Source organism: Vulpes vulpes, chromosome 12 (genome assembly GCF_048418805.1).
Source record: "Vulpes vulpes isolate BD-2025 chromosome 12, VulVul3, whole genome shotgun sequence".
Taxonomy (NCBI): Eukaryota; Metazoa; Chordata; class Mammalia; order Carnivora; family Canidae; genus Vulpes; species Vulpes vulpes.
The window spans coordinates 120,723,725-120,748,978 of record NC_132791.1 but is presented as its reverse complement, the minus strand read 5'-3'; the positions used below and the strand labels follow the sequence as shown (position 1 = coordinate 120,748,978).

Below are 25,254 nucleotides of genomic sequence, written 5' to 3'. Positions count from 1 at the left end.
CATGACCAAGATGTGCATAAGATACAATCCATGCAGCAGTACAGTCACTGAACAAGACTTTGACAATGACCTCTTCTGGGATTTCTATTTGTTACAAAGCAGGGATGTTCAAAGAAGAGAAACAAGCTGGGGCACGATCGTGCCCAGAGGCCAGGAGATGGCCAGAATGACCTCTTGCCACTTCCTGATCACTTTGATGGGGACAGGCAGGTAGAGGTCTCCAACTCTCCTTCCCCACCTCCCCACCAGCCCTCCGCCCTCCCCCAGGGACCCCAAGTGGGAGCCCTGGCCCCAATTACCTGAGATGCCCCAGGTTCTGACAGATCCTCAAACCCAGGGCGGAGCTCCAGCCCTCGTAGCAGACCAGGAGCCAGTCTGGCCGTGCCCTCACCTGCACTTCCAGCAAGTCCTCCGTGTTTATCCTGAAAGATACTGAAGGCGCAGCATGAAAGTCACATCCTGCCTGCCGCAGAATGGAGGGGCAGGGTGGGCAGGGGGAGCTGGACCTGGCCATGCTGAGACTGAAGAGGCCTCAAGACAAAGCTTCTAGGTCACCCAGTGTCAGGCTCCCTGTCCCCCATGGCATCAGGTTGGTTCTAAGAACAAAATAACCCCTATTTGTGCTGCATTCCAGTTTTGTGTTTTCACCAAGTGCTTTTAAACTGCTCTGTCACTCATTGTCACAGCAACCCTGTGGGGTGAGTGTGACCGTCTTCCCAATCTGCAGAGGGAAAACTAAGGTGTGGAGGGTTAAGAAACCTGCCCCAGATCACAGATCTGCACGTGATGGATCCAGGACTTTGGTCCGGGTCCTCTGGTATCAAATCTTGCGGTAATACCAATGATGGTTACCACTGAGCATATGCTTTCTCCAGGTTCTGTGCAAGGCTCCTTTCCACATTAATTCATATTATTCTTACAACTTTAAGTAGTAAATAGTCCTGTCTCCATTTTACAGGAAGGAAACGGAGGTCCCAAGAAGCAGTGTGCCCAAAGTCACACAGCTAGCGAAAGACAGACTCCACGCTTATTCTAACTTCTATAACTGATTCCAGCCCCTGTCTGGGAAGATGATCTTCTGATCCTCAGTGGCTCATGTTTGGTGGGGAGAGAACAACATGAAAGGAAGGTAGGGGGGTGGGCAATGTGCAGTAGGTGAGGCCCCTGCTGCCTACACGCTTGCTCCCCACATGCACCTGTTCCCCCTTCCCATCCTGCTGGCTCAGTCTGGCCCAAATGACAAGTTGCCATCCCTACTCCCCACCTGGGTTCCTGGCCTGGGGTCCTGGCCCTGCCCCATTCCTCAGGTAGTGCTGAAAACTCCACATCAGAGATGGACTTTTCAAGGCTGGACCACATCACTCCCTTCCCACCAGAGGAAAAGCCACAGATGCTGGCAGTGATGTCATGGCCCTTCATTCTGATACTCTTGCCCCTGGCTGGAAGTGAGGATCCCAGAGCTGTGAAGGGGTGTGGGGCTGGGGTTGGGGGGCAGTCTGCAGGCTTGGGGGTGTGGCCTACCTGTTCTGGGGAGCGAGGGGAGCAGGGCTTCCTGACCGCTGGCCTCAGAGCAACCCAAAGGCATCTCCTCATCCTGCAAGTTCCCGGGAGTAGGCGGAGAGGTTGCTGGCCACAGATACAGCACTTCAAAGGACAAGGGTAGGAAGAGGGTCACAGAGAAGACACTAGGAGAAGGGAGGGACTCCCACATGCAAGGGCCAAGGGACAGAACAGAACCCCTGTAACAGAGGGAGACAAAAGCAGCTGCCTGGGGACTCCTCATGAGCCACCCAGCCTTAGACAGGTCCCCACCTACCACACTGAGGAGGGGGAATAGCTCACTTGCTCCCTCTTGCTCTCTCTCTCTCTCTCTCTCTCTCTGACTGGGAAAGATTTCTAGAGAAAGTCTGGCTTGGGCCTCCCTGGGTTATCCATTCAAGTACCTTCCACTTCCCACTGTAGGACTAAAGCATTCTTTACACTAAGCCTAAATCCCTCCTGCAGCCTCTATCCCTTCTCCCCTGCTGTCAGCTCAGAGTAGGTGAGAAAGATGCTCTTGTCCTGTCTGCCTCTTATATCGGGTTGTATCTTCCAACAGGCATCCCCCAGACTCGGTTCCTCAGCCATTCCCAGAGCACTGATGGGTCCCAGCACTGACCAAGAAGCCACACGCCGACACTCGCACCAGCCAGCAGTGCCAAGGCCCCCAGCCCCACATAGCAGCGCCGCCCTGAGCACCAGCACCCCAGCGGAGAGCCTGTGGGAGAGGCCAGAGGAGTCTGTGTCCCACCCCTGTCTGCCAGTCCCCCTCTGCCCTGAGGCACCACCATGGGGCCAGTTTGCCCCACTGCCCCTGCCCATTACCGCCTACCCCATCACCCCTGAAGCCCACCGAGCCCAGTCAATCCCCAAGCTAGGAACAGAACACAAGCAGGTCTGGGATAAACAATGAGGCAGCCTCTCACCATCAGTGATTTGGAGCTGTCCCAAATGTAGGAATATTAGGGGAATGTACGAAGATTACCCATTCACTGTCCCCACCCTGTCATTCCCCTATAGCCCAGTCTGGCCTACAGGGTTGCTGCTGGGCCTCGGGACTCTGCAGTGGGTCTCCTGGCTTTGCTTTGAAGATCCCAGGTCCTGGGGTCTCTTCTGCATACTGAGCCTCCATGTCAGCTTGGCCATCCGGCATCAGGCTCTAGGGAAATAACCGTTGGTCACTCAGCAGGATCTCCACACCAAGGGGAGGAGAAAGAAAGAGAGCTTACTTCTCATCAGGAAATCAAAAAAGGCTTCCTGGAAAAAGCAGCCTGAAACAGTCCCTCATAGGTGAAATGGGCTGGACTGGACATACATGAGCTTTGGGTATTCCAGGCAGTTGAAGAGGCAAAAGCATATGGGTAGGAAAGCATAAAGCAGAGTAAGTTATATGTTTGCCTGTCGTTCATGTGCCATGAAGGGAAGAGTAATGGAAAATAAGATCTTGGAAGAAATACCAGACCAGCAGCTCAAAGCTAGATCTATGTGCACTTAACAGCTCTCCAAACTTCAATCTTCTCATTTCTAAAATAAGAGTGATAACCACTACTACCCAACAAGCAATCTCCCTCCTCTAGTATCTTATCTCCATTCACTTTCCAAGTCAGAGCAATCCTCCTATAATCCAAACATAAGCAAGCTAATCCCATCCTTAAAGTACCCAGTGAATCTTCATACTTTTTATGAAAAATCCAAAGTCCTGTGGCCTGGCCCACAAAATCCTCTGTGATCTCACCCTTCCTCGCCTCTCCATCACCACCTGCCAGCATAGAACCCAAGGTCATACTAATACACATGCCAGTCCTCAGGGCCTTCACGAGTTCTCACGCTAGAGACTTTGCACTGGCCTTTTGCCCACGGGGCTGACTCCCATGACCCTTTAAGACCAGCTTAGATGTCACTTCTCCAAGAAGCTTTCTTCAATCTAGAAGGCACCTGTTGGGTCCCTATATTGTGCTCATTTACTTCTCTTTCTCTCTGTCCTTCCTCACTGGACTAGGGTCCCAGAGCCTAGCTCAGGGCCCACCACAAAGTGGGAATTCAGTGTGTCCACTGAATGAAAAGAAGGAAGGCAGGCAGGTGGGGAGACCACAAAAGATTATATGATCAAAAGGGTTTTATAAATTACAAAGTACAATGCAAATGCTAAGTATAATAATAATATTAATAAGAAATATGTAAAAGCTATGGATCCTTTCTTTGAGGAACTTAGGACACAGTAAAATAGATAGAACCTCTTAAAAGTTAAAATAATTCCAGGGGCACCTAGGTGGCTCTTTCAGTTAAGCATCCAACTCTTGATTTTGTCTCAGGTCATGATCTCAGGGTCATGAGACTGACCACATCACTTCAGACTCTTTCTCTTAGGATTCTTTCTCTCTCCCTCGACCCCTGTCTCCACCTCCACCCACCCATATGTGTGCATATACTTTTTCTCTCTCTCTAAAAAAAAAGTTAAAATGACTCCCATCTCCCCTGAAGACCACAACTTACCCTGTCAACACCTAGAGTTATACCCAGTGATCATAAAAACCTGAAACACTGACTCCAAGACAATGTTGGCTTACATGGGATTTCCATGTGTCACGTGGAATGTTCTTGTCACATTCCTCAGTCCTGTTCAATTGAACTTCATGCTCCTGCCCCTCAGGCTGGGAGAAGAAAAGGACTTTGAAGACTCATCCAGGTCAGTCACTTCTAAATCACCCTGGAAACTGCTCTACTGGGACTGTGAACACCCTTGCCAGTACAGCTCACAAGTAGGGCAGCAGCCCCAACTTTCATATGAAGCAAGACCCCACTTCCTACCTCCCATCACCTACACCAGCTACAGCCCAGGATCTGTAGGGCTGGACCTCCCCCCAACAAAAGGGCTTGCTTCTCCACAGGAAACATGCAGTCTTGGCTTGCCCCTTACCATAGATACTCCTTGTGTCTAAAGATGAGCCTCAGGGGTACAAGCAATGAAACTGAAGAAACACAAGTGGGGGAGAATGACTCAAGTACCCATAAGAAAGCAGAGAAGTGGCAACAGCATTTGGGATTTGGGTTTCTTCTCTGAGAATATAGTTTCTCTTGAACTGACATCCTTCTGAGCAAAGTGGCAATGCTTGGTCTAGAGAGAATTCTAGGGCATGCCCAGGATTTCCTCCTGTCTCAGTATCAAGGGAGCTTGGCTTTCAGTTCAACTTCTGGACTAACTAGCCTCACCCCAGGAATTGCTCTACCTCAAAACCCCCATGTTTGAGCTTATGCAGTAGCCTGGAACAATGATCAGTAATGCTGCAGGATCTCCTGGTCCTCCTTTTGAGTAGCAGTTCAATGTAATTATGATTTGCGAAGCACTGTCTATGTGCAAAACACTTGGATAGGCCTACAGGAGATAAGAGAAAAGAAAAATCTGTCCCTGGAGAAATAAAGAGAAAGTTGGCCACACAGGGCCCCCTCCAGGATCTAGCACTTGCACCAGAGCTGCCAGAGGAGGCTCTTTCCACTTGCCTAAAGTCCCCAGGGTGGGGGCAGGGAGAGAGAAAGAGAGAGAGAGAGGCCAGGTCAGGGATGCCCCAGATGCATGCACGGCCTTACCATCTGGGTCAGTGGCACCAAGGTAAGCCCTCAGGGTCTGCTAGCCAGAGTTCTGCTCCTGTTCTTGGATCAGCACTGATTAAATAGCCCAGCCAGCTTGGTTGGAGGGTGAGGTTTCCCTAGTTCACATATGGGCCCCTCCCTGTATCCTCCCCTCTACACACACACACACACACACACACACACACACACACACACGCCAGAGAGACAATCAATCTGCTCAGAAACCATGAATAGACCCCTTGTTGCAGGAGAGGGGGCCACGGGCTGGGCTGGGCAGCCCCAGCCCCTCCCATTTACTAACTAGAAGCTTAGAAACAGAGAGAAAGGTTACAGGGAGGAGGGGAGGCCAGCTACTGTTGCTTAGCAACCAGGTCCCTTGTGCCAAACAGTGTGCCCTATGCATGCTAGCACAATTCCCCCTTCCTGCTGACAGGACTGTATCAGAGGGACTGATAGAGGATTTTTGGAAATGTTTCTGAGCCCTCTGGATCACATCTCATCTCTGTGTGGGTTGGCTTTCCCAGCAGTCTGGGGTTGTCATCATGTTGGAATCGGGATGATAATGAGGAATCTCTGCCATTTCTGTCCTCAGGGCTACACCTGTCACCCCCATGCTGGGGAGATGGGGCCTCTCCACCCAGCTTTCCTGGGGGCAGTTACTACAGGAACCCTCAGCGCCATCTTGCTTCAAAGCACAAGTGGCCCAGCTGAGCCCAGGGTAGGCTGAACACACCTGGGAACCACATCTCTTCAGGGAGTCAGAACAGGTCCCAGGGATGAAAAAGGCTTGTGTGGTTCCCCTCCTCCAAATGCTTCTCAGAGATCCCTCAGCTGGACCAGTTAAGAATATAGGCTTTAGAAGTCAGGCCTTCATCTAAGTCCCATTCTGCTTCTTCCCTTCCTTAGCCTCACCTATAAAATGAGGATAATAGTACTTACCTCATAGGATTGATGTTGGAAATGAATGAGATAACTGAATATAAAGCTCCCAGTCTGGCATCTAGCATAGTATCTACTCAGTAAATCTTGTCTGCTATCATTACTATTACCACTGAACCCCATCCACACAGGTTTTATTTTTGCTGTCTATTTCCCTCACATAGTCAGTCAATTCTGAGCTTACGGTAATCACACAGAGCTCCCACACTTCTAAGACAATGAAGAGACAGAGGTCAGCTATGAATCATAGAAGCAGGAGGAGAGAACTGGTGGCTGGCGCTGAGAGAAACCCCTGGTTAGGCTCTGAGATCTCTTAAAACAAAGACCCCTCAGCCTACAAATATGCATGCTTACCTTGTGTCCAGAACGAGTTTGGGCATGGCGAATGAATAAGTCACAAGCGAGGAAACTGTAAGCTGAGAGAAGACATGGGAGCAGATATAAATAACTGTTATTAGTGAAAAGTGAAATAACAGAGTAATGAACACAGAGGTGTAGGAAGATAAAAAAATAGCTGACTCCTTTGCCCAGAGGACATGGAAAAAAACTTCATAGTAGAGGAGGCATTTGAGCGGTGTTTTGAGAAATGAGAAGGCAATCATATAGAAGGGCATTTCAAATACACTACAGGTGATATCAGTGAAAATGCCAAAGACCTCTGAAAATTCTCTTCTCCATAAAAGCAAGGAGAAAACTGACAAAATAATGATCAGAATCAACTTTTTAAAAGTCTGGAAATTAACCAAAGGCTTACAGCAATGTGGAAATCTTGGTAAGAACAGTGAGCTTTGTGGCATTTTAATTTGTTGTATTCCATCACCCTCTCTCCAGCTCTGAAGTAGTCTTAGAAACAAACATCCCATAGTCACATGGAAAACTAAGGGCAGCCCCAGTAACTCAGTGGTTTAGCACTGCCTTCAGCCCAGGGCCTGATCCTGGAGACCCAGGATCGAGTCCCATGTTGGGCTCCCTGCATGGAGTCTGCTTCTCCCTCTGCCTGTGTCTCTGCCTTTCTCTCTCTGTGTCTCTCATGAATAAATAAATAAAATCCTAAAAAAAAAAAAAAAAAAAAAAGGAAAACCAGCAGCCTGGCACCACAGGTAGAACAGGATGGAAGTTCCTTCAAAGTCTCATTTCCAGAGAATTGGCATTATTTGAACTGTCTGGAAGATCCCTTTATGGAGACCATCTTACTTTGACTGGACTTTGAGCTTACCCAGTATGAACAGCTTTTTCCCTAAGATTTGTTGAAGACAATCAAAGACAGTTGTTGAATTTTATGGCTGCCTAAGACAATGGATAACGGTTGGGGCAAACAATAAGCTAATCAAAAAACCTTTAAAACCAGGGGAAAAGGTGTCCACAGAGGCTTTGAAAGGCTCTGAAATATTCCAGAGAATCTAGAAAGCAGGCTCATGCACAGGAATGGCACATACTCAGGGCTGTGTACATATTTAGGAAAGACTTCGAAAAGGTCCTAGGCTCTCATCTCTGACTAATCTTGATATTCTGAAAAAGAAGGAAGTGAAGGCTAAGGCAGAGTTGTAAGCTTTCTGGCTGAGTGTTGAAGGCATGCCCCCAACATGCCCATAGAGTCCTTCTGCAAAGAGTGAGAGACTTCTTGTTTCTAGGCATCAAAGGCAAACCTCTGTCCAATCTCTAGCTGACCACTAAGCTAACTGAGCAGAGCCATCAGTGGCCACACATGACAAAGAATACAGACATTACAGAATTCATTCAGAAAAGTCACTAAACAAACAGCTAAACAATAAACACTAGGGAATGGGGAGAATCTGATTTCCAGAGTTGATGTATTATATTATTTAAAACCCAGTTTTCAACAAGAAATTGTGAGGCACACACAAAAAATAAGAAAGTATGGCCCATATACAGGGGGAGAAAATGGAATCAGTAAAAGGTTCTGGTTCAAGATAGTGAATACAAGGCTCCTGAATTCACTTCTTTCAAGACACACCAAATCTATGGCTACACAGAGAACAATTCTCTCTGAAAGAGTGACTAGCTAAGTGACTCTTACAATAAGGCTAACAAGGAAATATCCACATCATAACTGGCAGCGAAGTTTGAGACACACTCTTGCCATAAACTCTACTCATGGCACAGCAACATATAATCAGGAGGGAACTTAGAATTCTCAAGTTCTCCCTAAGCGTTTGGACCCCACATCTTGCACTCCAACTTTTAAGACTTCCATCTGAAGGACAGGCTCCCAAACACCTTGTTCTGAAAGTGAATGAAACTTGCATCCATGGTATCCACTATCAGGTATGAGCACCTTATTCACCTTATAACTCATATAAGTTATAACACAGTGACTATAGTCTGTAACAGTGCAATATATAATTAAAATTTGCTAAGACTATACAACTTAAATATTCTCACCAAAAAGTAAGTAAATAAATATGTGGGATACAGATATGATAATGAACTAGATGAGAGGAACCCTTTTACAATGCATATAAATATCAAATCATTAAGATGTACATCCTAATTTTACAACCATAATTTTGTCAGTCATTAAAAAAAAAAAAAGAATGTGTTTTAGATTAAGCTAGGACTGGCCTTTTTTTAGCCATCCTTCTCTGCTTTGCTACCTAAGAAAGCTCTCTTCTCTTTCTCTCTCTACTCCTTCCTTCCCAGGTGAGCTAAGTACCCTGGCTGTTTCCTTGGTTTGAAGAGGATACCCACCTCTAAGGTAAGGTAGCAGAGGCCTACAGTACAAACTTTAAGAAGGCACTCACTAGTAAATGGAGTGTCAGTATTTGAATATCCTAAGAGTAATGTCTCCTTAAATTTTGTGCCCTAGGGTGCACTATCTGAAACCAACTGAAGCATGACCCCTCTGCATGAAGGTCCTGGGATCTCTATTTTTACCATGGTGACTCATATGTATCCTGACCCTACTCCCCTACTTTCTTCCCCCTGACAACTCGACTCCCAGAATCATGTCTACAGATAAGCTATGAATCATGAACCTTGAAAGTTTGCTTTCTCTCCTAATTCAGTCACCATTCTCAAAAACAACAAGGGCCTTTCTCACTTGTCCTTTGGACAGATCACACTGTTGTATTTCTCCTTTGTCCAAATGGAAATACCTGAGTTCAAGTTATACAGAATTCTCAGAAAGTTTGTTAAAAGAATCTACCATTTATGCTGCAAGAGGTTGGAGGCCATCCAAAACCAGGTCTCCTGACATCTGGCCCGGATTTTTCTCCCATTCCTATCACACATACACACCCCAAAAGTCATATGTTCATAGAACAGGCAGGCTCAGAGAGAAGTTCCACCTATGGAATACTGCTCTAGCCAGTGCCTGTGGAGTTCCATCCTGCTCATAATCTTCTCTTCCTGACTGCCTACCCCACAGATTTCAGACTTGCTTAGATAGCCCTGATAATCACTCTCTCTTTTTTTCCCAGAGAAAGAAAGTTTGGTGCTCTCTGTGGAGGTTGTGAAAGCATGCGTGGGATGAGATGCAGGATCAAGATTCTGAACAGCTCTGTACATCCTTTCAGTACAATCCCATTCCTCTCTTTAAAAGCTTCGTCTCTACCAAGAACACATCTCTCACTCTCATCTAGCCTCCATCTGCTGCACAGTCCATCTGTATGTACAACATCCCCAGGTCCCCTCAAACAAGTCCCACTGCCTCCCAGTTGGGTTTAGATCATCCCACTGGGGTTAATTCAAGCCACCAGACTCTCTAATGCCATCCCACAGCCTAATGAGGCCCAACTATGTATCTCGTTCCCTCCAGCCCTCTGGAGAGTGGTTTTCTCAATGAAGAAATTAATGATTCCTAAGTCTAATATAAGAGAAGCTTTAACATGTGAAAATTGGGAAAAAGCAAGATCCAGTTAACTTATTCCAGGCCATTACTGTGTCTTAGTAGGCAGTGAAGAAACCCTGTCTGTTGCCATTTTGCTTGCTTTGAATACAAAGAAATAGATAAAAGTGTATTTAGAATGAAAAGAATAGCTATGTGGTCTCATATGGTAATCAGTTGCTTAATCATTAGCATACTGCTTTCTGAGTACTCTCTTCTGTCTTATTCTAACCAAAATCTAAAATAGAGGATGCCTAAGTGAGTGTGGAGGGCAGCCTCTTCAGAAGGGTCCTGAAGAGCCTAGAGATGGCTCCTACTTTCCCTTCTCCCCTCACTCCCCCTTCTATCCAGCAAGACCCCACTGGCAAGAAGTTTGACTCTTCCTTGGCAAATAGAAATCTTGAATATCTAGGGGTCACCTTTGCCTGCTCCCAATTCCTGGCCTTCCATCCAGTCATTCAAATTGGACATCTCTCAGATCTACCCCTTTTTCTTCCAGCTCCACAGCTACCACCCTAAGCATCCACCAGCATCTTCCCCAGAATTACTGCAACAGCTGCCCAAAGGATCTCCTGCCTCTTGTCTATTCCATTCTAATCAGTCTGTGTCCCTTCACTCCTTTTGAGCAAATCTAGATGTTCAACTATCAATATGGAAGGATAAAATTAGTGAAATGGACTGCCTCTTCTTTTCTACTGTGCTGCCAAAGTTACATTTTCTAGAGCAAACCTAAAAATATTTAAAAAAAAAACCTTCATAGATCACCATAGCTCCCACGATAAAAGCATTGATTCATGTGCTCATTCATTCATTCAACAAGTGTTTTTGCAGGTTCCTATCAAGTGCTAGGCACTTTTCTAGATTCTGAAAGTAGATCAATGAATAAGTCAGGCATAGCCCTTGCCCTCGAGGAGCTTATAGGCTTTTACTGTCAAGCCAACAATAAGAATGCACTCCCTGATGGAGGAAGAACAGGGTATAAAGGGTACATCTAACTTGCACCCAGGGTATCCTTATCATGGCAGAGGGTTTTTCCCAAGTTTACCTAACATACTTTTCTAGTCTCATTGTTTTTCCTCCCCTTTAACCTCCCTCCCATAAGCCAGTCACTAGCTGTTTCCAGAATATCCCTAGAATAAACCATTGCACCTTTGTTCATGCTGTTTCCCCATTCCTGAAATGCCCTTCCTCCTTTAACTAATTAATTATTGTAGTCCATCAATCAGCCAAAATGCATTCATTGAAAATGTACTATGTGTAAGGCACTGTGCATATACTGAAGGTAGCAATGCTGAGCAAAACCAGACACAATTCCTGCCCTAAAGAGCTTACTATTTCATGGGAGGAGACACACATGAATCAAAGGACCACAGAAGGTACTTATAGCTCTGAAAAAGTGCTATGAGAGAGAGTTCCAAGGTACTAATGGAAGCATGTAACAGAGACGTGATTGAGTCTGAAGACCTATGAAGGATGTCTCCAAGGAAGAGATGATTCAGATGGGATCTGGGAGGGGGGGAGACTGCTCCAGGCAAAGATAACAGGCAAATTTCCCGTGGCATGAGAGTGTCTGCTGATACCAAGGGACTAAAAGAAGAGGAAGCCGAGAGCATAAAAGAGATGATGTGCGCAGAGGCAGGAGCAGTGGGTAGACCAGACCAGACTGGTAGACCAGTCATTATTCCCAGAACCATGATAATCATTTTTAAAGATTTTATTTATTTGTTTGAGAGAGAGCATGGGCAGAGGAGTAGGGAAGGATAGAGGGAGAAGCAGGCTCCCCACTGAGCAGGGAGCCCAACAAGGGGCTCCATCCTAGGACCCTGGGATCATGACCTGAGCCCAAGGCAGATGTGTAACTGACTGAGCCTCCAGGCACCCCATGACTACCATTTTTAAAAAGCAGCCCAGGGACATAATCAGATTGCCACCATCCTTTAAGACCAAGTTGAATGTCCCTCTACCTCCCCCAATAGCCCTTGCACTAGTAGCTCATGAATCACATGCATGTGGGACATGGCTGAGGGCTAATTGGTGCTAAGCCCTCAAGATCAGGGACACTCTATCTTCATCTTTGTCTTTTCTGCTGCACACAGTGTCAGGCACGTGTTAAGTGCTCAGTAGAGGTTTGTTGAAGCAATCAATCAACGTGTGCAGTTGCCAGTCTGTTTTATTGCCTCTCTTCCACCATCCTTTCAGTCAAGAAAGTTCTACTCACCACTCCCCACCCACCCCACCTGAGTTCAGGTGGGGTTCAGATCTGTCATCTCTTGCTTTCCAAACAATCTCCCTGCCTTTCTTCTCAACCACACACAACCCATCTTCCATGTGGCTACCAGGGTTCCTCTCTAAGCAAAGATCAAACCAGGCCACTCTGCTCCTTATATAAACCTTCACTGACACCTCATTCCTCTCAGGGTCAAATACAAATTCTTTAGTCTAATTATTCAATGCACATCATGATCTAATCTCAAACTAATCTTTTTGGCCTCATGTTGCATTGCATCCTTTCTCCTTCTGTACCTTATATTCCAAGTATAGTCAAAGTCCTAGAATATTCCTCAAGTAGACCACCACCCCCACTTCAACTCTTCGCTTAGCCTGTGCTCTCAGCCTAGAATGTCCTTCACTCAGTTTTCATAAGGAGAAAACTGCTCAAGATACAGCTCAATTGCCAGCCCATCACCAAACTTCTCGCCTAATTCCCAAATCCAGAATTAGTGGCTTCTTTTTGTACAGGCGTACCTTGGAGATATTGCTGGTTCAGGTCTAGGCCACAGCAATAAAGCAAATATCACAATAAAATGAGCCAAATGAGTTTTTTGGTTTCCCAGTGCATATAAAAGATATGCTCACACTATACTGTAGTTCATTAAGTGTGCAATGATAGCATTATGTCTAAAAAACAATGCACATACCTTAGTTAAAAATATATTGCTTAAAAAATGCTATCAGCTAAGCTTTCAGCAAGCTATAATCACTGATCACAGATCACCCTAACAAATAAAATAATAATGAAAAAATTTGAAGTATTGCAAGAATTACCAAAATGTAACACTAAAACTCTACGTGAGCAAATGTTGTTGGAAAAATGGTGTCATAGATTTGTTTGATGTGGGGTTGCCACAAACCTTTAATTAAACAAAAAAATACAGTATCTGCAAATTACAATAAAGTGAAGTGCGATACAGTATGTCAGGGCACCTGGGTGGCTCAGCGGTTGAGCGTCTGCCTTTGGCTCAGGGCATAATCCTAGGGTCCTGGGATGGAGTCCCACATCGGGCTCCCCACAGGGAGCTTGCTTCTCCCTCTGCCTGTGTCTCGGCCTCTCTGTATGTGTCTCTCATGAATAAATAAATACAATCTTTAAAAACAAACAAATAAACAAGGTATGCCTGCAGAGATGGAGTTATTCCTAGTACTTTACCCAGGAAACAGCCCATCATCTCCTCTGCACTGTACTGTCCCTGCATCAGCCACTGTGGCAGCCATAAAAAGTGGGAAGGACAGAAAAAGCAGCTCTCTCCTCCCCACGCAGGAGCATGCATTCCCCAGAGGATAGCAAACAAGGCCTCCGTTGTTCAAATATTCAGACAAAATATTACCCAAGTTGTATTCTAGGAAATGATTTCTAAGCCTACAAAGATCTGTCCATCGTTTCTGGCTGATTTCTCAAGCTCAGAGATAAAATACGAAGTTTGTAATTCACATGCTATAAATGAAAGTACCCCCGCCTCCCAAATTTTGTTAAGCAACCACTTTTTTTGTTTGTTTGTTTAATTTCGTTGAAAGCCATTTTTACTTTGGGAGCCATTCACATTTCTACCTGAGGATTTAAGCTTGTAGAATACACAGCCAGGTCTGGACTGTGAGAAGATTTTCCCACATGGTAAGCTGGTGGTGTCACCACGGGACAAAAGGACATTATTCATCCTGCTTTAATTAAGACAAAAAGGAGTAACAAAAAATATCAGTCATAGAGTTCACTAAAAATAACTGCAATGTCTGAAGTAGTTCAGCAATAGCCATCTGACACTTTAAGTCAATGTTTAATGACCGATAGGACTGTAAACCTTTGTGACTTAAAGAAAATAGGTCCCTCTCTCCAAGTGCCACCTTCTTTGGAAATCCACATTGTTACCCACTGGTCTTTCCTTTCTTCTCCTAAGACTGGCTGTCATCCATCATCTGAAGCCCATTCAGGCCTGACTGTGCATCATGCAGTTGGGGGCACCACACTCAGTTCTCTGCTTTCTTGGCATCTGGTCCAGCTCGGCGCTCCACGTGCAGGACACAGAGACCAGTCATGACCTCAGAAATACGCCCAGAGGTAAATCCAACATACGCAAAATGAGAGTTTTCTTCTTTTTCACATGGGCTTGTGTAGGGGCAGCTCCTTTGACGTTTATTCTGTCTTGGTGACCATCCTGAAAAGTCAAGGACTTCTATCTGCATTTGGCAAGTGACCACACTCAGAGGGCAGAGGAGCTCAGTGGTTTGCCCACGTTCATGCTGCTGGGCCAAGTGACTGGAGCAGGAAGAAAATCATGTGTTCTGATCCTGCTTCCAGAGCCGCCCCCCACAGCTCCTTCCACCCCGTCTAGAGGGCTGCCCCGCCCCCCACAGATCTGGGAAGGCCAGTGAGAGACTGACAAGATGAGGACCCCTTGAAGGGAGAGGCAAGCCTAAGACTGGGTTGAGGTGGGGGAGACGGGGAGAGGTTTGGGGAACCATATCAGCTTGGATGGGAAGGTGGGAGGGAAGGGTAGAAGGCTCCCTGCATGGAGCCTGCTTCTCCCTCTGCCTGTGTCTCTGCCTTACTCTCTGTGTCTTTCATGAATAAATAAAATCTTTTAAAAATAAAATAAGGGATGCCTGGGTAGCTCAGTGGTTGAGCACCTGATTTTGGCCAGGGCGTGATCCTGGAGTGCTGGGATCAAGTCCCACATCAGGCTCCCTGCATGGAGCCTACTTTTCCCTCTGCCTGTGTCTCTGCCTCTCTCTGTGTGTCTCTCATGAATAAATAAAATCTTAAAAAAAATAAAAATAAGAATAAAAAATAAAATAAAAGATACATCCTGGGTGGAGAACCCCAAATGCCCCTTCAGCTCTCCTCTCTTTTTCCTGCCAGAACAGGAGCAAAGTTCTTGGGGCCCGGGGCTGCATAAAGATGCCTGGAATCAGCAGTGAGCTCTGTCAGTCTCGCCTCTGTCCTCTGCCAGCCTGTGAACTGGGGTTACAAAGCAGCTGTCACAGTAACTTGACTAATTAAATTAGAGCCCACTGAATGCTTTATTGACCTGAAACTCACTCCAGTGAGCAGGCCCAGTTAAAAGGTGACTATGTTCATGGCTATGAGTTAACAGATTAAATAAAACAGACAAAGATAACGATGGGCAAGAGGAAACGTCTTGTTACTGTAAACAAAGTGTGTGAAGCACAGCTGCCAGGGTGTGTGACATGTAGATGTGTCTTGGGCATGAATTGGGGTAAACTGTGGGTTGCCCCCCCCCCCCATTCAAATACCTATGTTGAATGTGACCTTATTTAGAGAGAGAGACTTTATACAGGCAATCAAGTTTTTAAAAGGCCATTAAGATGGGCCCTAATCCAATATGACGGGTATCCTGAAAATTAGGGGAAATTTGGATAGAGACACATCAAGGGAAGATGTACAAAGAGAGAAAGGCAGAAGATGGCCATCTATAAGCCAAAGAGAGATGACTGGAACAGATCCTGCCCTCACAGTCCTGCCAACACCTTGAGTTTGGATTTCTAGCCTTCAGAACTGAAATAAGACATTTCTGCTGTTTAAGCCACCCAGTTTCTGGCATTCTGTTATAGCAGCTCTTGCCAACTAATACATCTGAAGACATATAAGAGACGCCTGGGTGAGGCCTTTTCATAAGAACAATAAAAGGCAGAAAGACGCCTGGGTGAGGACTTTTCATAAGAACAATAAAAAGAGCACCAGCTCTGAACTCAAACAAACCTGGGCTGGGACCCTGACTTCCTATTACCAGCTGTGTGCCCTCAGGCAAGACACGTAACCTCTCTGTGCCTTGATTCCTCATCTGTAAAACAGGGACAATAGTATCTTCTTTGGGGCACCTGGGTGGCTCAGTGGTTGACCATCTGCCCTCGGCTCAGGGCTCAGGATGTGATCCTAGGGTCCTGGGATCAAGTCCTGAATTGGGCTCCCCGCAGGGAGCCTGCTTCTCCCTCTATGTCTCTGTCTCTCTCATGAATAAATAAATAAAATCTTAAAATAATAATAATAATAATCTTCCTCAAAGGAGTGGTTTTAGAATTAAATGTGAAAACACACTCTTTGGCTTATACAGACTCAGGTTGCACACGGCCCCTCAGCAATTAAGCACAGTTGCCCCTGTAAATTCTGACCACCCAGCAAAGACTGATGATACTGATCATGAGTCCCTTTTGTAAAATAACTACAAAGTGCACATTACCTTGATTATTACCATGCCATCTACGGGATTCTATGAACATTATGATGAATGCTTCCCATCTTGATTCCTTCTGCCCCACTGAATTTATTGCACACTTGCTCTTCCTCCTGTCTCTCTGACTAAAGACTTCAGCTTCCTGCTCCTTGGTCCACCTCCTTCATTTCTCCTGCCAGACTTGGAACAGAAGGGGAGTATGCTCAGCAGCCCCCAAGGCCTCTCTCCCTCATCACTTCCCTCTCATGCTCATTTCTGGAGACAGCCATGCAGACTTTGCAAAAAAATGTTTTTGTTCCCTGCTTTAAGAAAAAAAAAAAAGCTTGTTACTTAAATCCTCCCACTTCCACCCATAAATAATAATCATTGTAATAAAACCAAATGGAAAAAAAAATTAAAAAAAAAAACAAATGGAAAACCACTTCCAGTAGTAGTAGTAGTAATAATAATAATAGCAATAATAATAATAACCCCAACTAACCTGTTTGTTCAGAGTAGCTGGCAAACTGGCTGTTTTGGTTAACTGCCTGCCTGTTCTATTTAAAAGTTGCCCCCCCAAAATAAATAAATAAAAAATAATCAATCAATCAATAATCAAAGTTGCTCAATCAAAGTTGAAGACCCATTTTCAAAGAACTAGAATATAAATCACATATGCTAAACTCCAAGTACACTTGGATGGTTTCATCTTCACCAGTCCAGAAGCGTTGCAGAATTTGGCAGTGTTTCAGGGCTTCAGTTAGTGCCGAGGACTCCTGGATAACAAGAACTGAAGGTATTTTGTGTGGTGTGGCTCAGTGGTTGAGCACCTACCTTTGGCTCAGGTCATGATCCTGGGGTCCTAGAATCAAGTCCCACATCGGGCTCCCCGCAGGGAGCCTGCTTCTCCCTCTGCCTGTGTCTCTGCCATTCTCTCTGTGTCTCTCATGAATAAATAAGCAAAATCTTAAATATATATATAAATATGAATATGAATATAAATATATATATACACTAATATCCACTCACAGCCTAGAGAAGAAGTCCCCCTGGGACCCAAAATCAACCCTTTCCCATGTTAGAGGTCTCACGGGTTACTTAGAAGGACAGTCCAGCCCACACGGCAAAGATGTCCGTTCTCTCTGCATGTGGGCTGCAATGTCCCATATTGCTTGGGGCTGACGTGAAACCGCTTCAAGGTTATCACTAAGGTTACTCTGTCCAGCTCCATATCAAGAGAGGCATTAGACACCATTTCTGCCCTCAGAGGAGTTCCAGTTTCATTGGGGAACCACCTACATAAATAACCTCTAAACTGTATACACTGAGCTCAAAGCTCTGAACACTGGCATTAGCAGGTCTGTGATCGCTAAGTCAGGCTCTGGGCTGTGTGTTTTACATAGATTATCTCATTCAATCTTCTTAGCAGGCCCATGAGCTCTGTCACATTATTATCTCCACTTTACAAAGGAAGATTCTGAGTCAGAGAGAATCAACAGCTTGTGCAAGGTCACAGAACTAAGGAAATGCAGACTCGCTTACCCGGGACAGTGTGACCCCACAGCCACCCTCTTCTGCCCTTCCTCCCTCACGAGCCCAGCCAGACCAGCTACCAAGAAAACCCATCACAGGACCAGACTGAAATCCCTGTCCGTCTTTCTTCCCTTCCCTCTTATCCTCATGCTCTCACCAACAGTTCCCACTAGTCTTTCCCAAGATAAGATAAAACAAAAAACCAGAAAACTAAAACTAGAGGTTCTCTTGGGAGCTCCTTTCTCCTACTCCACAGCAAAGTCCAAGGCAAAATATACTTCAGTGCAAATTTAAAAAGGTATTTATTGTCTTCACTTCATGGAAGAGTAATATTGCTTTCTTTAAAAAAAAAAAAAAAAGATTTTAATTATTCATGAGAGACAGAGAGAGAGAGGCAGAGATATAGGCAGAGTGAGAAACTGGCTTCCCACGGGGAGCCTGATACAGGATTTGATCCCAGGATCCCCGGATCATGACCTGAGTCAAAGGCAGATGCACAACCACTGAGCCACCCAGGTGCCCCTAATATTGCTTTCTTAATGAGACTGTGACTTTGTCTTTAGGAAAAGAAAACTGTCTTATGGGTCTGATGGTTTTGGAATATAGGTGAAATTTGGTGGGGTAAGGTCCAGAGCTGACGACCAAGAAAGAATTCTTGAGACGTCTATGGTGCAAAATGACTGTTTTATTAAAGTATGGAGACAGGACCCATGGGCAGATAAAGCTGCTGCCTAAGGCCTGTGGGGAGTGGTTGATTTTACACCCAGAGGCTGGGAAGGTAAGCAAAAGGGAGATTTCAAAAGGATTTTCATATGCTAACGACGACCCACAGGATACTGGAGACCTTGCCATCTTGCCATCGTCAAGTTAAAGATTGCCTTTCCCTCTAGCAAGGTATTAACATTAGAACAACAAGTTTCCTGAGGAATGTGACACACATCCCACCCTGGGCAGTCCTCTGTGGGTTATCAGCTGTGCTTTGTCCTCAGCTAGCCCTGTTCCCTCATCAGGTCTGCTTCTCCTCTAACTGAATCTCTCTTTCCATCTTACTGCTTTGCTGGCAAAAATTACTAAGACAAACAAAATGCAGAAAGTTAAGACTCTATGGAGTTCTCTCAGGGGCCCCAAGTTAAATGATCGTAGGTTGATAAAGTGAATGTGAAGCAACCAGGCACATGAGGTAAAGGGATACAGAAAGAGAATCAGAAGTAACATTGCCTCGTGCGTGTACTACAGCGCCACCCAGCTAGATGGACGAGGTAGCTGGTGTTTTCCTAAAATGAACAAGAAGGTGATACAGGGCTGTGGGCGATTTCAGAAGCTCTCTGTAAGCCTGCTAGAAGTCCCAATCTGCTAAAAACCAGAATGCCCGATGTGTTTTTTAACCAGTAGCCCTGCTAATAATTGCTTTCAGAAAGTCAAGGAAGCAAACAGGGGAACATTTTATCCAAGACATCCGCCGGAGAACAATTGCAAATTTCACAACAGGCTGGGAAGACATGATGTGGCCTGGCGCAGGCCCTAGCTCTAGGAAAGCATATTTCAAAGACCACAGCAAGGTGCCAGAACCGGTTTCATGGCCGCTGCCACAGACTTTAAAAGACAGACATCATTCTATGAATGAAGGGAGGGGGGTAGGGAGTTCAAAACCGAAAATCTGACAATAAAATATGATGATATTAAAAAAATATGCTGCTATCATACAAAAACAGCAGTATGGCTGCAAATGGAAACCGACGATTGTGTTCTCCAAAACACCACCACAAACAACAAAAAAACAAACGGGCCCTTCATACGCCAAAGTATCCGAATGGCCTGGACAGAGGTCAGGAAGATCAAAGCCCAGGATGTGCTGAAGTTTATGAAAAACATTATTTCAAGAAATTTGTGGGGGGGGGGGGGGAGCAGGGAGGGAGGGTAGTCAGTGAAAGGAAAGGAACAGAAAGAGCTCAGCTCTGCTGGGAGATGACAGGGTGGTGTTAAAATCCAACAGAGAGCAGGCTGAGCGATTCCGACACTGTTGTGCTTCTGTATTTCCTACCAAGGAGAATTTCTCTGAATTCAGCCTGGAAAGGATAGAATGAACATAGTTGGAGGAAAAATAAAGCCCGGGGTGGGTGGAAAGACAGAAAAAGGAAAACTGGGTTTTAGATGAGCTCACAATTCTAGCCTCAGATGAATTCTATCCCATGGGACTTAATAAAAGAAACTGCATGTGTAGTTGCACACCCAGGCTATTAGTGAGCATGAGCAAGTGCCCTGACTTTGAAGGAGGCAAATGATCTACTGGTACTTCGGACCAATGTGATGGGCTAATGCCCTAGTTTAAAAAAGATCCTAGGACACATTAATAAATAGACAGTTGGTGAGCAAGAAGTCCTATTTTTTAGTTTTAAATAATAATGAAAATGTAGATAGAGATATGCCAAATGACCTCAACTTTGCATTTAGGAACAGAGCTTGGTATTGAAATGAAATGAAATTTATAACCTGGGTTAATCTGACATCACGGGCATTCTTGTGCCAAAAAAAAAAAAAAAATCCAACATCACGTTACGCATAATTTTTGTCATACTACACGTTAATCAAGCATAAATGGAGCCCTTCATGCAAATGAAAACAATTACTATTCTCTTAAAGCAGCATTTCTAAAGTCAGAGAAATGGGAATGGGAGACAGAAGCCAGGAAGTGGCTGCTCCACACCCCACATCACTCCCTCCAGAGGGTCCTTAAGGAGAGGGGGCTGCCCTGCTTTAAACTGAGCCAGCCCCAGACTCTAGCCCATAATCAGTCCCTGGATCCACTAGCTGGAGCTGGGTCACCATATCTGCTGGAGTCTCTTGGGAAAGAAACCCAGGAAAATCTTGTTCTAAGAGGGCAGAGGATATCCTCTGATGAAATAATCAACAAGATGAAGTCTTTACTGGTCACCTTCACAACACTCAGAAACTATGGGGTTGGGTTAGCTGGAGTGAGCAGCTTGGGGCAGAGAGGACTCGACGTGGGGAAGTGGTGGTGTGAGTTGGCTGTCAAGCATAGTTCGGTGCATACACAGAACTCACACCCAGTGTTCAGGGAATGAGAGTTGAGGGGAACAGTTTGAGCCTGAGTGGAGAGGTAAGGATGGGGACACAGGCAGGGAGGCAGGCAACCAGAGGACACTCCTGCTGGTGGAGACCGGGGAATGACAAGAGCTGAGAAAGGAAACAAAATTCAGACTTTACACAGGAATGAGCCCTGGGTTTGAATAGATATGCTGTCTGGCATTTGTTCCAACCCCCGGTGTGTTTGTGGGAGCAAGGAGGATGGGGGCATACAGATCAGACGGTCATAGTTGTATTGCTTGTATGATCATAACTGTTGCAGATGGGTGATGGGTCCCTAGGGGTTCACCATACTGTTTCCTCTTTTTTTTTTTTTTTTAAGATTTTATTTATTCATGAGAGACACACAGAGAGAGGTAGAGCCATAGCCAGAGAGAGAAGCAGGCTCCATGCAAGGAGCTCAATGTGGGACTTGATCCCAGGACTCCAGGATCACACCCTGGGCTGAAGGCAGGTGTTCAACCACTGAGCCACCCAGGCATCCCATGTTTTCTGTACTTTTATATATGCTTCTCCCTACCTTTTTTTTTTTTTTTTTTTTTTTGCAGCTACTAAAGCTCTTCCATTTACTTAGAGTTAAAAAGAAAAACAATAACAGGGCAGCCCCGGTGGCGCAGTGGTTTAGTGCTGCCTGCAGCTCAGGGCGTGATCCTGGAGACCCTGGATTGAGTCCCACGTTGGGCTCCCTGCATGGAGCCTGCTTCTCCCTCTGCCTCTGTCTCTCTCTCTGTGTCTCTATGAATAAATAAATAAAATCTTTAAAAATAAATTAAAAATAAATAAAAACTTAAAAAAAAAGAAAAACAACAAAACAAAATCCTTCTAATGGGCTACATGAGCATACCTTCTGTTACTTCTCTAACCTCCCTTCCTCCCACTCTCTCCCTCACTCTCTGCTATTCCTGGAGTTCACCTGGCACACTCCTTCCACCCTAGGGCTTTGCAAGGGCTGGTCTCTCTGCTCAGAATTATCCACACCCAGGTAGCCACAAAGCTTGCTGGCCTTCTCAAGATGTACTCTGACCATCCAATTTAGAATGACAGCTCACTCCCTCTTCCCTCTTTCTCTGCAACTCTGGTGGAGTTCACATTTATCCCTCTACATTGATGTTTCCCATAGCATTTAAAATCTTCCAACATCCTAATTTGCTTACTTTATGTTTATTACCTGTCTTTGTCACTAGAATTTAAATCATTAAAAGGACAGGAAATTTGGGTTCTGGGGTGGGGTAGTGGCATCCTTCAGTGACTAGGGCAAGGCTCGGCACCCAATAAATAGAAGTGGAATGAATGTAGGAAGTTTTAGAACTGCTGAGACAAGGTAGGGGGTAGGTGTCTTTGGTCTTGGTACCAGTTTTTTCCCACCCCACTCTTTCACACTAAACAAGAAATCTAGGGCACCTGGTTCCTGAGGAGGAGTGCAGAACTTATACATAGCTCATCAGAATTACTGCCTTCCTCCCAACCTCTAGGCAGGGATTTCATAACTTGGTTTTGAGACCTCGAAGGCTGTCCCCAGTCATGTCATGTGACATCACAAAATTCTTAAACCACACTCCTCATGACACAGTGAGAAATTCTGTCTAAACCATATGATAATTGAAAAACTCAAAATTAGAGCTTTGTTGCTTTCAAGAAATTTTAGGCTTCAGTACAATGCACATACTCAGGAGGAAGTCATCACAAATGTTCAAAATCAAGTCTATAAGGAAGAATGAGCGCACCAAAACCCAATTTGAAAAGACTACTTTGTAAAAAAAAATTAAAAAAAAAGAAAAGACTACTTTGTGCCAAAACTTTTTTATGTGAGGCAATTTCCAATAGCTTTATCTCTTCCTGCATTTATAACTATCTCCCTTCGTGAAGAAATTACTCCTATACACAGCCTCACTGATCCATGGTACTAACTAGCTGTGGAACCTGGGCACACTACTTTGGGCTAGTTTTATGTCAAAACTATCCTTGGTGTGTGTGTGTGTCTGTGTGTGTGTGTGTGTGTGTGTGTGTTTTACACATACCACTCAGGACTTTCAGAAGATAGACAAAATCTTGACAAATTAAATTAACAATAGAACGAAACCGGGGGAATCATTGCCTTAAAGGATAGCATCAGTATTTGCAAGTGCGGGAAGCAGATCATCCAAAGAAAATACCATTCTATTCAGAATCTATTCATTCTAATACCATGATCTATTCACAGGTGATTGTTCGATGAGATTTCACAGGTTATAGTTACTAAGGATGCTGTTCAGAGTCTGAATGACCCTCCTGGGCTGATCCAGGCCAACATATACATCCAGGGCAAAATTTCCACAGACCAGCCCTACATGCCTTGTGATGCTCCCAGGCTTGAGGTAAGAGTGCCATCTGGAGGATCCCCATTTTTGAGAGAAATCCTTGTGCAAAACTGACCATTGAAAAAACCAAGAGGAAAATCACCAACAATTCAGTATCCACATAGGGCCAGAAGTCATTAGCAAGTAGATTCAAGTTATTTACAGTCTCGCCTTTATTTTTTTTAAAGATTTTATTTATTCATGAGAGACACGAGAGAGAGAGAGAGAGAGAGAGAGAGAGAGACAGGCAGAAAGAGAAGCAGGCTCCAGGCAGGGAGTCCGATGTGAGACCTGATCCGGGGTGTCCAGGATCACACCCTGTGAAGGCGGCGCTAAACTGCTGAGTCACTCAGGCTGCCCCAGTCCCGCCTTTTTAACAAAAATTTTTCTTTCCTCTGAAAGCTTGGGGAACCCTCCTTGAATTTCATTCTTGCAGACATTCGTCTAGTTCTGGTTGTTATTTGGAAAGAGGTTTCTTCTAGTCGGCGCACAGAGCCACTAGAGTTCTTGGTCAAGTCCGCCTCCTCCCATAATTTGCAAGCTCTCTCTAAAAGCAGGTTCCACTCCCCTTTCAACTCAGGTTCCCGGTCAGAACAGGTACCTTCAAGGTCCCTGTAAAAGCTTGTAGGCAGACCCACTCCCACATGCTCAGATGGCTCATCTCTAACTGAAATGAACACCCACTGAATCATCGGCTCTCCATGGCACTGGCCAGGGAGAAAGATGCAGTGCACCTGCTCTGTGTGCCATGGTATTCAAACTATTCATTAGGGGAAAACAGTCCTGAGAGACCAGAGTCGACACAGCCTCAGAAGAACTGCAATGCAATTTTCTTGCTGAGGGGAGGGAAAGAATGCAAAGTGTGCTTTTCAGTTACAAGAGATCCCACCCCCAAATTGCTGTACCTGTCAAGCAACAGGAATAGCTTCTATGAACAAAAGAAATCTGCTAGTCGGTGTAATAGTCCTGTGATGCATTTATTTCAGTTCTGTCCTTAGTTCCCCATTCTCTCAATTGCTGAAAGAAGAATGCTACCTGAAATTGTGCGCATTTTCAAAAACAGATATTTTCTTCACCTGTGAAAATGGCTCCTTTCTCTCTCAGGAGAGAGACAACTCCTTTGTTCTCAAAAAAACTAAAGTTGGTTCAGGCAATTCTTTGTTCTGTGAGTTCCCATTGTAGGACGTGCTCAGTATAGACAAACAGCTTATCATTAACCACAGCGGAGTTCTGTTATTAAAAACAAAAACCACCTTCTTTCTTATTCATTATTCTGCGACCCTTTGAGCAAGAAAAGGAAAAATGAAGCAACTGCTATGAGTATGGGCCAAACATGAAAGACAGAACATGTGAGGACAGGAGGAAAAAACATTGTTCTTGTGTGCCAGGAATCAAGGCGTTAAGCCTAAGGAAGCATGCCCACGGTCCTAAAACTTCTTCCAGGCCACATCTGCCTGGACAGCACCTAAAAAATCACACCCTTTGCCCTCTTTCTGGGGACAGGAAACCGTATTTCAGTACTAAGAGTCCTACCAAGGTTCAGGATAACCTAGACATAATGCATACCTCCGATGGCCAAAATGAGTTAAAAACAGACTCAGCTGAGCTGAAGAGTTACCTGTGTCCAGCAAATGAAGGGTTAGGATACAGAGCCCAGAGTTAGCATCTCAGGGCATATATATGTGCCAAAGGAACATCATCAATTTAAAACTTTTGCCATTTGATAAGGTACAGAAAGAGTGGAGCTTAAGAAAAGAAGGTGAAAAAAAAAATTCCAACCAAGAAAACAGAATTTAGTTGAAAGAGCAAAGTGCCAAAAATGTATACTGAAGAGAAGTCCTAAGAGTCCTAAGACTTCTGAGAAATTACCAGAGAGTTATGAAGAAGACAACAATGAGTGAGTTCTCTGTGAGGATCATAAATG

The 25,254-nt window shown here is 45.0% G+C and overlaps 1 protein-coding gene across 1 annotated transcript in view; it reads right to left on the bottom strand.

The window, feature by feature from the left end:
* TMPRSS5 (transmembrane serine protease 5) overlaps positions 1-25,254 on the bottom strand; it is a 35,939-nt gene that overhangs the window by 7,641 nt on the left and 3,044 nt on the right. Inside the window, 5 exon segments of the mRNA XM_072729778.1 lie at positions 300-432; positions 1,522-1,644; positions 2,159-2,257; positions 2,575-2,698; positions 6,421-6,482. Coding sequence (XP_072585879.1) covers positions 300-432; positions 1,522-1,644; positions 2,159-2,257; positions 2,575-2,692 — 473 coding nt within the window. The 5' untranslated portion in view covers positions 2,693-2,698; positions 6,421-6,482.